The sequence below is a fragment of the Anolis carolinensis genome, chromosome 3 (genome assembly GCF_035594765.1).
Source record: "Anolis carolinensis isolate JA03-04 chromosome 3, rAnoCar3.1.pri, whole genome shotgun sequence".
NCBI classification, from domain to species: Eukaryota; Metazoa; Chordata; class Lepidosauria; order Squamata; family Dactyloidae; genus Anolis; species Anolis carolinensis.
Genome location: NC_085843.1, coordinates 200,729,558 through 200,742,332, shown reverse-complemented (window position 1 = coordinate 200,742,332; position 12,775 = coordinate 200,729,558). Strand labels below are relative to the sequence as shown.

Sequence of the window (12,775 nt, the reverse complement as noted above, 5' to 3'; positions counted from 1 at the left end):
GTTTTCAGCAAGGATATTTCTGTGCACAAACACACACACACAAAACATGAAATATGGACATGACTGATAACCCATTGTCAAATGCATTACAGTTTGCTTTCATTATTTCCTGAATATTTATACCTTCTCCAAGTGCCCTGCTGGAGTTAAACATTTTAAATAGCCATAGTAGTGTATATTGTGTCCTTAGCAAGAGAACGGATCATTTCAGAAATGAGCAAATACCTACAGAAACATCTGAAAGTGAAATATTTGCAAAAGAGAAGAACCTTTGAAGATGTTATTGTGATCTTGATTGTATTCCAACACCAATAGAAAAACAGAGCACACTAAAAACTGTACATATTATAAAGCTTTATTTATTTATTTATTTGAGTTTTTGCTGACATGTACAAACCACTTGAGCCAGGTTGAGACTGCCACCAGAAACCCTTGACAAAATACAGTCCTATATTGTACACAGGAGCATGGCTTATTTTCCCGGCATATTTTTATTTAAACATACTGACAATGTGTTCATGCATAACATGTTTTAATAAAGTAATGCTAATGTCTAAGTAATAATACAGTCATAGAGTAACATAGTACAATAATTTTTAGCAGTGAGATTTCTAAGGCAACATCTAGCTGAATGTGATAAAAACAGATCAATCAGTATTTCAATGTCATAATTTATGATCCCCATATTGAAAATTTCAGTTTCGGATGGTTTGTAATATTTTACTTTTACTGAGTTTTTTTTAAAAAAATAACCAGAATTCTTATATCCAACATCTTTGGGCTAACTATTCATATTTTTTTCTGGATAGCAAAAAACCAAAACAAAAAACCATGGCTTTTGTTTTCTCTAGAAGAAAGTATTGTATAACATATGTGTAAATGTGAAAACTAAATGAAGCCAATGCTAAGCAAAAGCCATAAGCACAGCTGATAAAGAGAAAGATTCATATTTCTATTCTAGCAATAGGTGTCTGTAATTCAGCTGAATAATGTTTAAAAAACATTTCTCTGTCACTAAACTATCAGCATCTATTTTTCTGCTCGCATGAAGCAATGCTAATGGAGGCAAAATATTTTTATTCCTATCTTCTAAGCCATCTACAATGATCTGAAAAGGAAAAAAAAAAAGCTGTGAATAGGCAATTCAATAGCCGCTTCCTTTTGAATGGATTTTCAGTGTGTTTCATTAACAACTGTTTACGTAAAACATCATTTCAACAGTTCAAACATCAAAGAAAACAGGAGAATCTTGGGCACCAAGCCTGGCAGAGGGACAAGCTTTTCAATCTGGACAAATACAAATCCAGGCAGGAACAGGGGGAGGTGTGTGTGGAAGCTGATGCATTTAATTTTGCTCTCCGAATACACGCAAAGGCTGCGGATTCCCGGCTGTCCCCTCTGTGAGCCAGATGCTTCCTTAGAGGGGCAGTTGCATCTAACATTTGCCATGCCCCTCCCACTGCCTTATCCGTGCTTTAATGGACATTAAAAATAGAACAAAACAGCACTAGAGATGGGAACAAAATACATGCACAACAGGCGCAGCCCGCTGTACAGTCATTCTGCTGTAAAATGTAAAAACAAGAAAGGGCATACAAGCTGGATCCCCTAGGACACATTCAGCTTTTTTAATATAGTAGTGCCACCACACATTTCGCTTCGGATGTTGTATTATATTTATATGTCACTCAAATATTTGCCATTTTCCTGAATTCTACTGTGCGTTCTGAAAGCTTGTTATAAGCCAAGTATCTTTGGTTATGTGTTTTGGCTATATAACAGCTGTGTCTGAACTGCATCAATATGCTAACTTTTCCTTCTGAAGCTTCTCATGTGACAAAAGCCACTCTTTCAGATGACTTCCTCCCGTGTAGTTGCCAGTCTGTCCACCGCTGCAAATCACTCGGTGGCACGGTATGATAATTGGGACCTGGAATAACACACACAAAGGAAAATGAAGCACTTGAAATCCTGATTTTTGTTTTGCCTTGGAAATACCTTTCTCATAGCCAACTTTTATTATCATCCTATTAGCATTAATCTTATCCAGCGGATCCTGTTGAGGGGGTCAGTGAGACTAGAGGTTTTGACTGGAGCAAACACAGAGAAGCACTCATGAGTGCAATGTAATGCATATGAATACCACAAACACACACACACACACTTTTCACTCAGGCTGAGAAGAAGAAATAGCCATGAGCCCAATCCATTGACTTCTCACACAGTAGAGCGATCCTGTCATGGCTTCACTGCTCACTTCGATGGATGGGCTCAGTGCTGAAAGGCACCACATTGTGACCAAGCACTGCACTCTGTAAACCATATAGATTATTGGCTTGCCCTAATGGATGGAAAGACCTTATAGAAGGGGTTTTACTTAATAGATCAGTTCAGAAACAGAAGGAGAAGTGAAGGGGAGAGGAACTGCAGCTGCGGGGGATAAAGATTAGGTCCTTTTCACCTTGAATAACGCAATAGGATTTTCAATTATGTATTTAGGTGGAGTCATATAATTTCTATATACTTATTTTTCTATTTTGTATCTTCTATTGAGGGCTTTAAGGTTTGCACCCAAGTTTGCTATACAGCTGAGCGACGTACAGTGATACATTGACTTAAGAATTTAATTCGTTCTGTGACTGAGCTTTTAGCTTAAAAGCAAATCTCCCATTGAAATGCTATTTTGTTACAAGTTTTAAAATAAGAAAATGTATTTTATGAATAATAAATAATATATAAATGCATATTCACATGGAACTATAAAAAAAAGAAAAATCAACTTTAAAATGGTAGAAACACAAAGTTGTGGCAAGGAAGCACAAAACACAAAGTGAAGAGGCAGAAGCATCATTTTCTTCATACTCAACTCATTCCAGCCTCCCTCTCTCAATTCATGAAGCCAAACATACCAGGAATTGAAATCACACAAAATCAACTAACTCAAAGTTGATCAAAGCGGACAAGAGCACGAGGCACGGAGGCTGCTCTGTTGAAGCCCTAAAGCCCTGGACTCTCACACTAGTACTCCCCCTTACTAGCTCTTAACTCAAAATGCTGCACTTATGTCAAAATGAAATATGGGCTGAGTGACAACTCTTAACTCAAAACACTCTTAAGCTGGGATGTTCTTTAATAGACATTCCACTGTAAGTAGAAGACTCTTGTTTTGAACATAGAGAACCTTGGAGACAGTGGGTATGCATTCAGTGTCTGACCTTTCTTCCCCCAAATCTGGTTTCTAGCCTAACAAAAAATATCACTATCACTTAAAAAAAAAAAGAATTCCTTTCTGGCTGATCAAAATAAATTAGAAATTGTTACTTTCCAGTATTTCTAAGGGATTACTTTGGCATATTTATGAGGACACTACTTCATAATTACTCTTCTATTACTGAAACTTACAGACTCACTCACACGGTGATCTCATTTTGCAATTGCTTCAGGCTATTTATGCTGGGATGGTAATCGGCTTTCTTGGGTTTAAGAAGGAAGCCAAAACAGAGAGAGAAAGAGGAGACAGAGGGCAGGAAGGCACTCTCTAACTCAGATCCTGGGCAGGTAGAGGGATGCAGATTATAGGCACCTGGCAAAAAACAAAACCAAACCAAAAAAACAAAACAAAAACCACACACACACAAAAAACCCAAGCAATGTTTTGAAGCTTCCATCAAAAACATAATTATTTTTTTATTTATTTTAGGCTGTTCAAGAGTACTGAAATCAAAACAGAAATCAAAACACTGTAAGTTGCATACCCTATGAGAAGCAACTGCCCTGAGAGGATAGTTAAGTGTGTATCTACACTATAGAATTAATGCACATTGATACCACTTTAATTCAATGCTCAATGTTATGGAATCCCAGGAACTTAAAACTACAGTTCCCAGGATTCCACAGCATTGAGCCAAGGCAATTAACGTGGTATCAAACTGCATTAATTCTACAGCGTAGATGTACCCTCAGAGGCATATTGCTTTTGCTTTTGATACTGGATTTTAATACAGCTAGTATCAATAAAATATAAAGGTAACTCCATCCTTCATGAATTCAGACCTTCTTTCCTTTAAAGCTGCTCAAGTTAGCAATCATTTCTACAACTCTTTTAAAAATCTTAAATAAATGATGTCTACCTGAGCAATCATATGGCTTTTAATACTATTGAAAGAACTTTAAACAGTTCGTGAAACATGGTGTACTGTGTAGAGGCCATGCTGATTCTGCTTCAGTGAGACTTGGCTTCTGCATGCATGATGTTTCTTCTTTAATGTTTCACATTAAGGTTGATCTTGGAAACCTCTAGCATATTTTAGGAGATTAGAAATGTCACAACTCAATGAACTCTCTCTTCTTTATTCGTTTAGTCGTTTTCGACTCTTCGTGACCTCATGGACCAGTCTACGCAAGAGCTCCCTGTCGGCCGTTGCCTCCCCCAGTTCCTTCAAGTTCAAGCCAGTCACTTCAAGGATACTGTCTATCCATCTTGCCCTTGGTCGGCCTCTCTTCCTTTTTCCTTCCATTTTCCCCAGCATCATGATTTTTTCCAAGCTTTCATGTCTTCTAATGATGTGACCAAAATACTTCAACTTTGCCTCCAATATCCTTCCCTCCAGTGAGCAGCCGGGCATTATTTCCTGGAGGATGGACTGGTTGGATCTTCTTGCGGTCCAAGGCACTCTCAGGATTTTCCTCCAGAACCAAAGTTCAAAGGCATCTATCTTCCTTCGCTCAGCCTTCCTTATGGTCCAGCTCTCACATCCATAGGTTACTATGGGGAATACCATTGCTTTGACTATGTGGACCTTCGTTGCCTTTGTGATGTCTCTGCTTTTCACTGTTTTGTCAAGGTTGGCCACTGCTCTTCTCCCAAGAAGTAAATGTCTTCTGATTTCCTGGCTACAGTCTGCATCTGCAGTGATCTTCGTGCCTAGAAATATAAAGTCTGTCACTGCCTCCACGTTTTCTCCCTCTATTTGCCAGTCATCAATCAGTCTGGTTGCCATGATCTTGGTTTTCTTGATGTTTAATTGCAGCCCGGCTTTTGCACTTCCTTCTTTCACCTTGGTGATAAGGCTCCTCAGCTCCTCCTCACTTTCAGCCACCAGAGTGGTATCATCTGCATACCTAAGGTTGTTAATGTTTCTTCCAGCAATTTTAACTCCGGCCTTGGATTCCTCAAGCCCCGCATGTCGCATGATGTGTTCTGCGTACAAGTTGAATAGGTAGGGTGAAAGTATACAGCCCTGCCGTACTCCTTTCCCAATCTTGAACCGGTCTGTTGTTCCGTGGTCTGTTCTTACTGTGGCTACTTGGTCTTTATACAGATTTCTCAGGAGACAGACAAGGTGACCACCAAGAATACTATCTGAACACAATAATTTGTATGTGATCAGTCCCTCAGTGAGGTCCAAAATTTCTCTGCTTGTTACCATTATTCGCCCCAGGTTTTCATTCTCATTTCCAGGGAATGTTAGTTCAGGCAATATAGGTATCTGCCCTACCTCTGGACACATTGAATCCATGCAACTTCTTTGCAATCTACATATCCCTTTCTTTAACACTTGTGTTACACGATAGTACAATTGCCTTGCTAGCTATTGCCCTCAACTGTCACAAAGTTATTAACAACATGCATGCCTAAATTATTTGTTCATTCCTTACTACCTGGTTGCAGTTCTATTATGTATATTATGGACCATGAAGTCATCACAGATGAATAACTGAAACTAGTTAAGGCATTTTGTGTAATAGCCTAAATTCCATTCGATTAGATGGAAGGCACCATGAAATGAATTGTGAGACAGATTATTCAAAAAGAGCTGGCAGCTTACTGTTCATTATGTTAACTCAATTGTACATTGCACATCAGATCTGGTATCTCATTCCAATATTCACAGGCTCAAAGACATAGGATTTGAGATATCCCAAATAATTTGGGGTTACGTTAAGTGAACGAAAACTCATGATTTCCTTACTACAGCAGTCCTCTTGTTGAAACTGATGGGCTTGGCAGAGCAAAAGTTTTCCTTACTTGGCCCAACACACAAAAAAGAACTATTCCAGACAATAGACAATCCCAATTGCATCACTACGATGTCTTTTACCCCAATAAATGTTTTCTAAAAGTGCAGTGCTTTGCTACCAGACTGCTGTGTTTCATTGCACATATTACCATACAGTATACTCGTAGTATATATGTACTCTATCCTTCTGACCAGAAGGATTAACAGGTGTATTATATCAGAGTCAGCACAAATACAGCTTGCTTCTCGTGATAACTACTTTTCACATCAACTAACAAAGTAAATGTTCCTACAATCCCCATAACTTATTAGTGGATTTGTTAATGACTCTCACTAGGCAGTCCTAAATGAGTTTCCTCCTGTATTGCCAAATTCTGCCTTTTGGAAGACTGGAATACATGTGTTTCAGCTGACTCCAGCTCTTCCTGAAAATATTGTACTTTTTGATTATCAGAGATTTTTCTTTTTTTAAAAAAAGAAGTTTATGCAGTGAAATGAGGGGAAATTAAGAGCAAAAAAATGAGGAACAGTATAATGGATATTATGCAATGATATATGAGGTGCAACACTTTTCTTCATATAGGACCTTTCTATAGACACAATTTTAACAAAAATGGCAATATAACAAGCAAGCTTCTTTTGCAGGTACAATAATCCTTAATATTGTATTTATTAATATTGTATTAATCATATTTGACTAGGCTCAACCTATATTTGCATTGCATTCTCCGTATTTCGAATAGCAAACAGATCAGAACACTATATGATGGAGTATCAAAATTTAGGAAGCTTATTCAGGGAAAGGTAAATGCCCAGAATCCCACATGCAGGGGATTCTGAGAGTTCTGGTGCAAGTAATATTTCCACTCTCGTGGAATGATTGTGTGTCTGGATGTGCCTAAATACCTTAGAGGCATCATACCCTGTCTGATTTTGGAAGCTAAGCAGAGTTAACCTCATTAATACTTGAATGCATGACCACCAATGAATACCACTATTTTAGGCTATACAGTGTTCCCTCACTTATCGCTGGGGTTAGGTTCCAGGACCACCCGCAATATGTGAAAGTCCGCGAAATAGAGACACTATATTTATTTTAATATTTATACATTATTTTAGTAGTTATACACTATTTTAAGTCTTTATCAACCAATAGTGTGTTGATAAATCGCCTCCTTCTCCTCCCATTGCCGTTTGGGCTCCTTTCCATTCCCTTTGGCTTTTCCTTCCTCCCTTCCTTAGGCTGTAAATTGTAATTTTTTTTAATGATTCATAATAATCTTTTAGAGTTTATTGAAAAACCGTGAAACAGCGAATCCGCGAAAAGTGAACCGCGAAGTAGTGAGGGAACACTGTAGTTCATTGGAAGGAACTAGCAAAACCATCTCTTTTCCTAGAAAATCCTATGAAATCTATAGGATAAACATAAATTGAGAGGTGACGTGGAGGCACATAAAAACTCAAGCATATCTTCAAGTCACCTGTCAACTTATGAAGACCCATACACTTCACTGGGGTTTCTTAGGCAAGGAATACACAATGGTGATTTTGCCAGTTTCTGCCTATGAAGTATCTTCCTATGAATGTTATATTCATTGGTAGTCTCCCATCCAAAGAGATTCCACTTCAAAATTAGGAGGAATTTCTTTCCATGAAGAACTGTTTTAAAGTGGAAAATGCTTCCATGGTGCCTCACTCTCAGAAGTGCTTTAGACCCTGCTCTGCTTCTCCATATGAGTCTTTCTTTTTTCTGCCCGCTGGAGCAAGTGGGAGAAGCAATCCAAGCTGCAGGATTTCCCTTCTTCATGTGTTAGGAAAGGGAGAGTTTTCATTGAAAAACATTCAATCTAGCGACCTCATCACACAGATACCCCCCATGCTGTTTTGCGACCCTCGGTGGTGAAATGGCAGTGACGCGAAGTGGCACTGAAACCTTCCCATGTTATGATGCCTCCACTTTGACTGGGGTCAGGGATTCAACAGGAAGACCAGCGATAATGTATGGTGGGCAGTGTGCCCATTTGTTGCTGGACTATCCCTTTAGCGTCCTAGGATGCTACAAGAGGTAATGGTGAGGTCATTGGTAACATCACATTTCAGTCTAATACTTTCAAACCTTGGTGTCATCACTGTAAGGAAAACAGCTAGGAAGAGGAGTATTTTGAAGGGAGGGGTAGAGAAAATTCCCAAGGAAATGCAAACACAATGATATTGAGAGTTTTAGATGCCAAGTAATTTTCAGTTTTCATTATCTACAATAACAGAAATGTGGGGACTGAAGGAAAAATTAATGGGGGAGGATATAATTTTTATTTGAAAGGGCAATACCCTTAACCACCCCCTCCCCGTAGCTACATTTCTCAGAGGGAGGGGGCTTTCTGACCGACTGGTAAGAACTGCTTTGAAAAAGGCTTCAAAAGAAGGAAATAAAAGCCTGAAATGGATAGATGGGAATTTGTGCCAGACCTGGACACAATCTGATGCATGAATCCTTCTTTGCAGTAGTGAAAAATGAAAAACAGTACTACAAGTACTACATCATGCTTGCAATTTAACAATATTGATCACTGCCTCATTTTGGTTTAATTGTGGTGACAATATTTAGCCAACTAAAAATAATTAAATGCACTAAAATTTATTAGAGCCTGGAGGATATTTTGGAGGAGGAAAAAAAAAAAACCTCCCACTGCCAACGACTTCTACTTTAGAGCTTCTGTTGGATTTAATGCAATTTTTATCAATAACTCAGCAGCTCATATTACTACAACTCCATTGAAATTTTCATGCTGGGAAATCTAATTCATCCAATACACGAATCCATCACTTACGGTGCCTCCTCCTCAAATGCTATAAAACTTCCAAACCCATAGATTTGTCTCCAACAAAAATAACATGAAGAGGCCTTCCAATCAATAATGGAATCCCTCTGATTCTGGTACCAGCTGAATATTTTCTCCAACTTTGCTTTTGTTCTTCTGGTAGAGGCCCACAAGGGAGAAAGCTTGTTTTCACTCGCAGCCTCATCAATACCTAAATCCTGGTGAACAAGTGACACTGAGAAGTTGTAATCAATAGCTCCCTCTGCGTTTTTTCTTCTGGTCAAATGGTTCAGCACTACTGACAGGCCTGACACTTAGAACATGATGCTAAATCTTTATCAACAGCCAGCTGGGTGACTGGCAGAACAAGACTCAGGGTGGTCATTAATGCTCGTGGCAATCTGTGAATAAACTAACTCCTCAATAATGTGTTTGTTTAGAAAAAGGTGAGGAAAAAAAACTCCCTGCACAAGGTATTGATTGCTTTTGAACTGCATTTAGCAATTTCAGTCTGAGGATGGAACAGAATGTTCTACAACTGTGATGCTCTGCTTGTTAGGGCTTTTCAATTTGATATGGCAGAAAACTGACCATCCTATTATACTGGCTGATAGACTGAATAGTTACAGAAAGCTGCCAAACTGTCAAAAATAGATCAGTGAGGCCATAATGGAAACAGCTGAAATATCAAGTTGTAACACACAACAGAAATCACACTTAGCAAAAAATAATCTTTTGGTTTGCTCATGTCCTAGCGCCTCTTCTCCCTCCTTGCTCCCGGATAGAAACAAATGCCGTAATACGAACCAGCATGTGTTCCAGTTTATTGCTTGCCACCTAAGGCATTAATGCACAACTAGTTTTATGTGTGTGCCACATTCCCAAACAGTGCTCTATAATCTTCTTTTAAATGCACAATTATTCCATTCAGTCTTGAATGACTTGAACATTTTCATGGAATAACACACTTCACTTATGTTGGGTCACTGTTAACACCAGGTTTTAGCTTGAATGATAACACAAACATATAGAATGGGGAGTGAGTGAGTGAGTGGGAATGTCATGCTGTTACTGTTCATACTCACAGACTACTCAAGATACCTTATTTAAGTCCTAGAAGAGTCATTTATGATGGTCTTGGACTAATCAGCCCAACATTCCCCAATCCCCATGGGTCTGTATGATTTCTTTTTGATCTTCCTATACTATTCTAATGAGATTTTTAATTGAACGTTATGGGTTCCCTTTGAGGACTGCAGCCCTCACAATCAATCTAAACTGCAGTAAACTATTTGAAGTTTTTCTTCATAAAAAGGTGAGCCATCGCCACCATGTCCTTGGCGTAATTTAAAGCAAAGATGTTGTATCTCTCAGCTGTTGCCGGCACCTTTCCCACCTTTTCCCAAAGTTGAAGGTCAGTGTATAAATTATGTGAATCAACCCAACCACAAAAGGAGATCTGGAACACACACACCAAAAATTAAGTGGGTAAGATCACCAGAGTAAAAGCAAAACACCTCTTTCATCTTTAGGGAAATATGAATATTAAAGTGCTAGAAATATAGAGGTTTGAAAACTCTGGTTCTTAGAAACGCGACACTTTCAGAGCTTTAGGAAGCCATGTTTAAAAAGGATCATATTTTATTATTTATCAGAGTAAATCTGACTGGGATAGACAACTGCAGAAATTGTAAATAGATGTAAGTAATATACACTAATTGAAATGCATTTTTGAATAAAACCAGGTGCTCTGCAGCAGTTCAGTCATGTGCGAGCTTGCTAAAAATAACTGCTCCCAAACAGTAAAGTGATCTAGCAATCTTTTGGAAGGTATGGGCTTCTGTGTGTACATACATCCTCAGTTAACAAAGCCTCTGACAAAAAAAGCTTCTTTTTACATAGTCTTTTTCTACCAGTCCATCTATTTTTCCTCCATGGCTTCTACCGAACAGCAGTGAAAAAGCATTGGAATTGGGATTGTGGTGAAGGAATAAAGAAAACAATTCAATTGGGTTATAACAACATATCTACAGTGAAAAAGTCATGTGATTTGAACCAATCAGATCAAGAAAGCCTTACCATAAGTGAACAAAAATGTGGTCTGTATTTAACATAGTAAAACTGCCTTACGTGAGTCTACACTGACCACATAATGACAGTGTAGAAGGGCTTGAATTTCTCCAGCCCACCTTCATCATGCTCTCAATGTCAATGTTGTTGAATACTTTCCAGTTATTTGGTGGGGGGAAAGACTGAAAAGGCATAAAAAGACTTTGTAAAAAGAAACTTTTAAATCAGAGGTTTTGTTAAACTGAGATATACTTATAACCTGGGAATATAATACATCTGCATAACCTATATACCGTATTTATAAAACTGTTGGGCTGGATCCAGAAATCTGTAAATCTGCCTGTGATCGTTTTTTAAAAGTTCATTTAAAAAACCAAAATATTATCAAATAGTTATAGGAAAGTTTGATCAGTCGCCACATAATAACTTTGTGTGGAAAGGTGTCCCTCTACATCAGTGGTTCTCAACCTGTGGGTCCCCAGATGTTTTGGCCTTCAGTTCCCAGAAATTGAAGGTAAACTGGTAAATTAGTAAACTGACTGGGATTTCTTGGAGTTGTAGGCCAAAACACCTGGGGACCCACAGGTTGAGAACCACTGCTCCACATAAAGTTTTCATTCAATTGTGACTATATGCAGAAAATTTTAAGAAGTGTCTCTGAAGTTACTTCAAAGGCTAAAAAGAAATTATTTTAACCACTGAAATTAAACTATATAGCTCAATTTTTTAATGACGAGAACTATCAACAGACCTTTTAGATTCAAGGGGTTATATATGTACCCAGGTTACACTACAACACTATGAGTTCATTGTAAACTTAACCATATACCTTCTGTTCTTGCATTTTTGTGTGTTAAATGCGAAGCGTGGGGGAATCAGTATGTTTAATTATATCGCACTGAGGCTAGCAAGCAGGAACAACAATGGATCAGTATGTTTTATGTTCTGTATAACTTACGAGGGTTGAATGAAAAGTAATGCCTCCACCTTCGTAACTCCTCAACAGATGGCAGTACTGGTATGCGGCAGGTACTGGCTTGTTCAGTAGACTCTCCTCTACAGTTCCATTTGGCAGGAAGCCTTAGCATTGAACGGTTGTGTCGTTAAAGTGCGAAGTATGGAACCCTACGCGGACAGTCGATCAATGCGACTTAAGCAATATGCAGTTAATGAATTCTTGACAGCAGAAGGTGTCACCCCAAAGGAGATTCATCACAGAATGCAAGCTGTTTATGGTGATTGTGTTGTTTATGGTGATTGTGTTGTGTTGCTGGGCGAGTAAGTTTAAAGATGTTGAAGTGGGAACATCTGACTTGCTGACTGGACGTCCTGTGACAGCAACCACCAAGTTTCACAAACAAAAGGTTGACAGATTGGTTCAGGATGATTGTTGTATCACTCAAAGAGAAATTTCATGCATAATTGGCATTTCACAAGAACGTGTGGGTTACATTATTGCTTTGTTTGGCTATTGGAAGATCTGTGCATGATGGGTACCCAGGATCATGACACCTGAAATGAAAGCGCACAGACTTGAAATTTGACAGTAACTCCTCTTGCATTACAAGCATGAAGGTGACGCCTTTCCCCTTTGGGGTGACACCTTCTGCTATCAAGAATTCAATGACTGCACATTGCTTAAGTCGCATTGACCGACTGTCTGTGCAGGATTCCATACTTCACACTTTAACAACACAACCGTTCAATGCTAAGGCTTCCCGCCAAATTGAACTGTATAGGAGAGTCTGCTGAACGAGCCAGTACCTACCGCATACCAATATTGCCATCTGTTGAGGAGTTACTAAGGTGGAGGCATTACTTTTCATTCAACCCTCGTAGGTTCCATTTCTATAAATATCTGCCCAA

The 12,775-nt window shown here is 38.7% G+C and overlaps 1 protein-coding gene across 3 annotated transcripts in view; it reads right to left on the bottom strand.

Moving 5' to 3' along the window:
• Window positions 1-339: 339 nt before the first annotated feature.
• The window catches only part of mgmt (O-6-methylguanine-DNA methyltransferase), a 261,325-nt gene continuing 248,889 nt past the window's right edge, over window positions 340-12,775 (bottom strand). For all 3 annotated transcript variants that reach the window (XM_008106688.3, XM_062976078.1, XM_062976077.1), the window contains one exon: window positions 340-1,930. In XM_008106688.3, coding sequence (XP_008104895.1) covers window positions 1,799-1,930 — 132 coding nt within the window. In that variant the 3' untranslated portion in view covers window positions 340-1,798. The remainder of the gene's footprint in view (window positions 1,931-12,775) is intronic.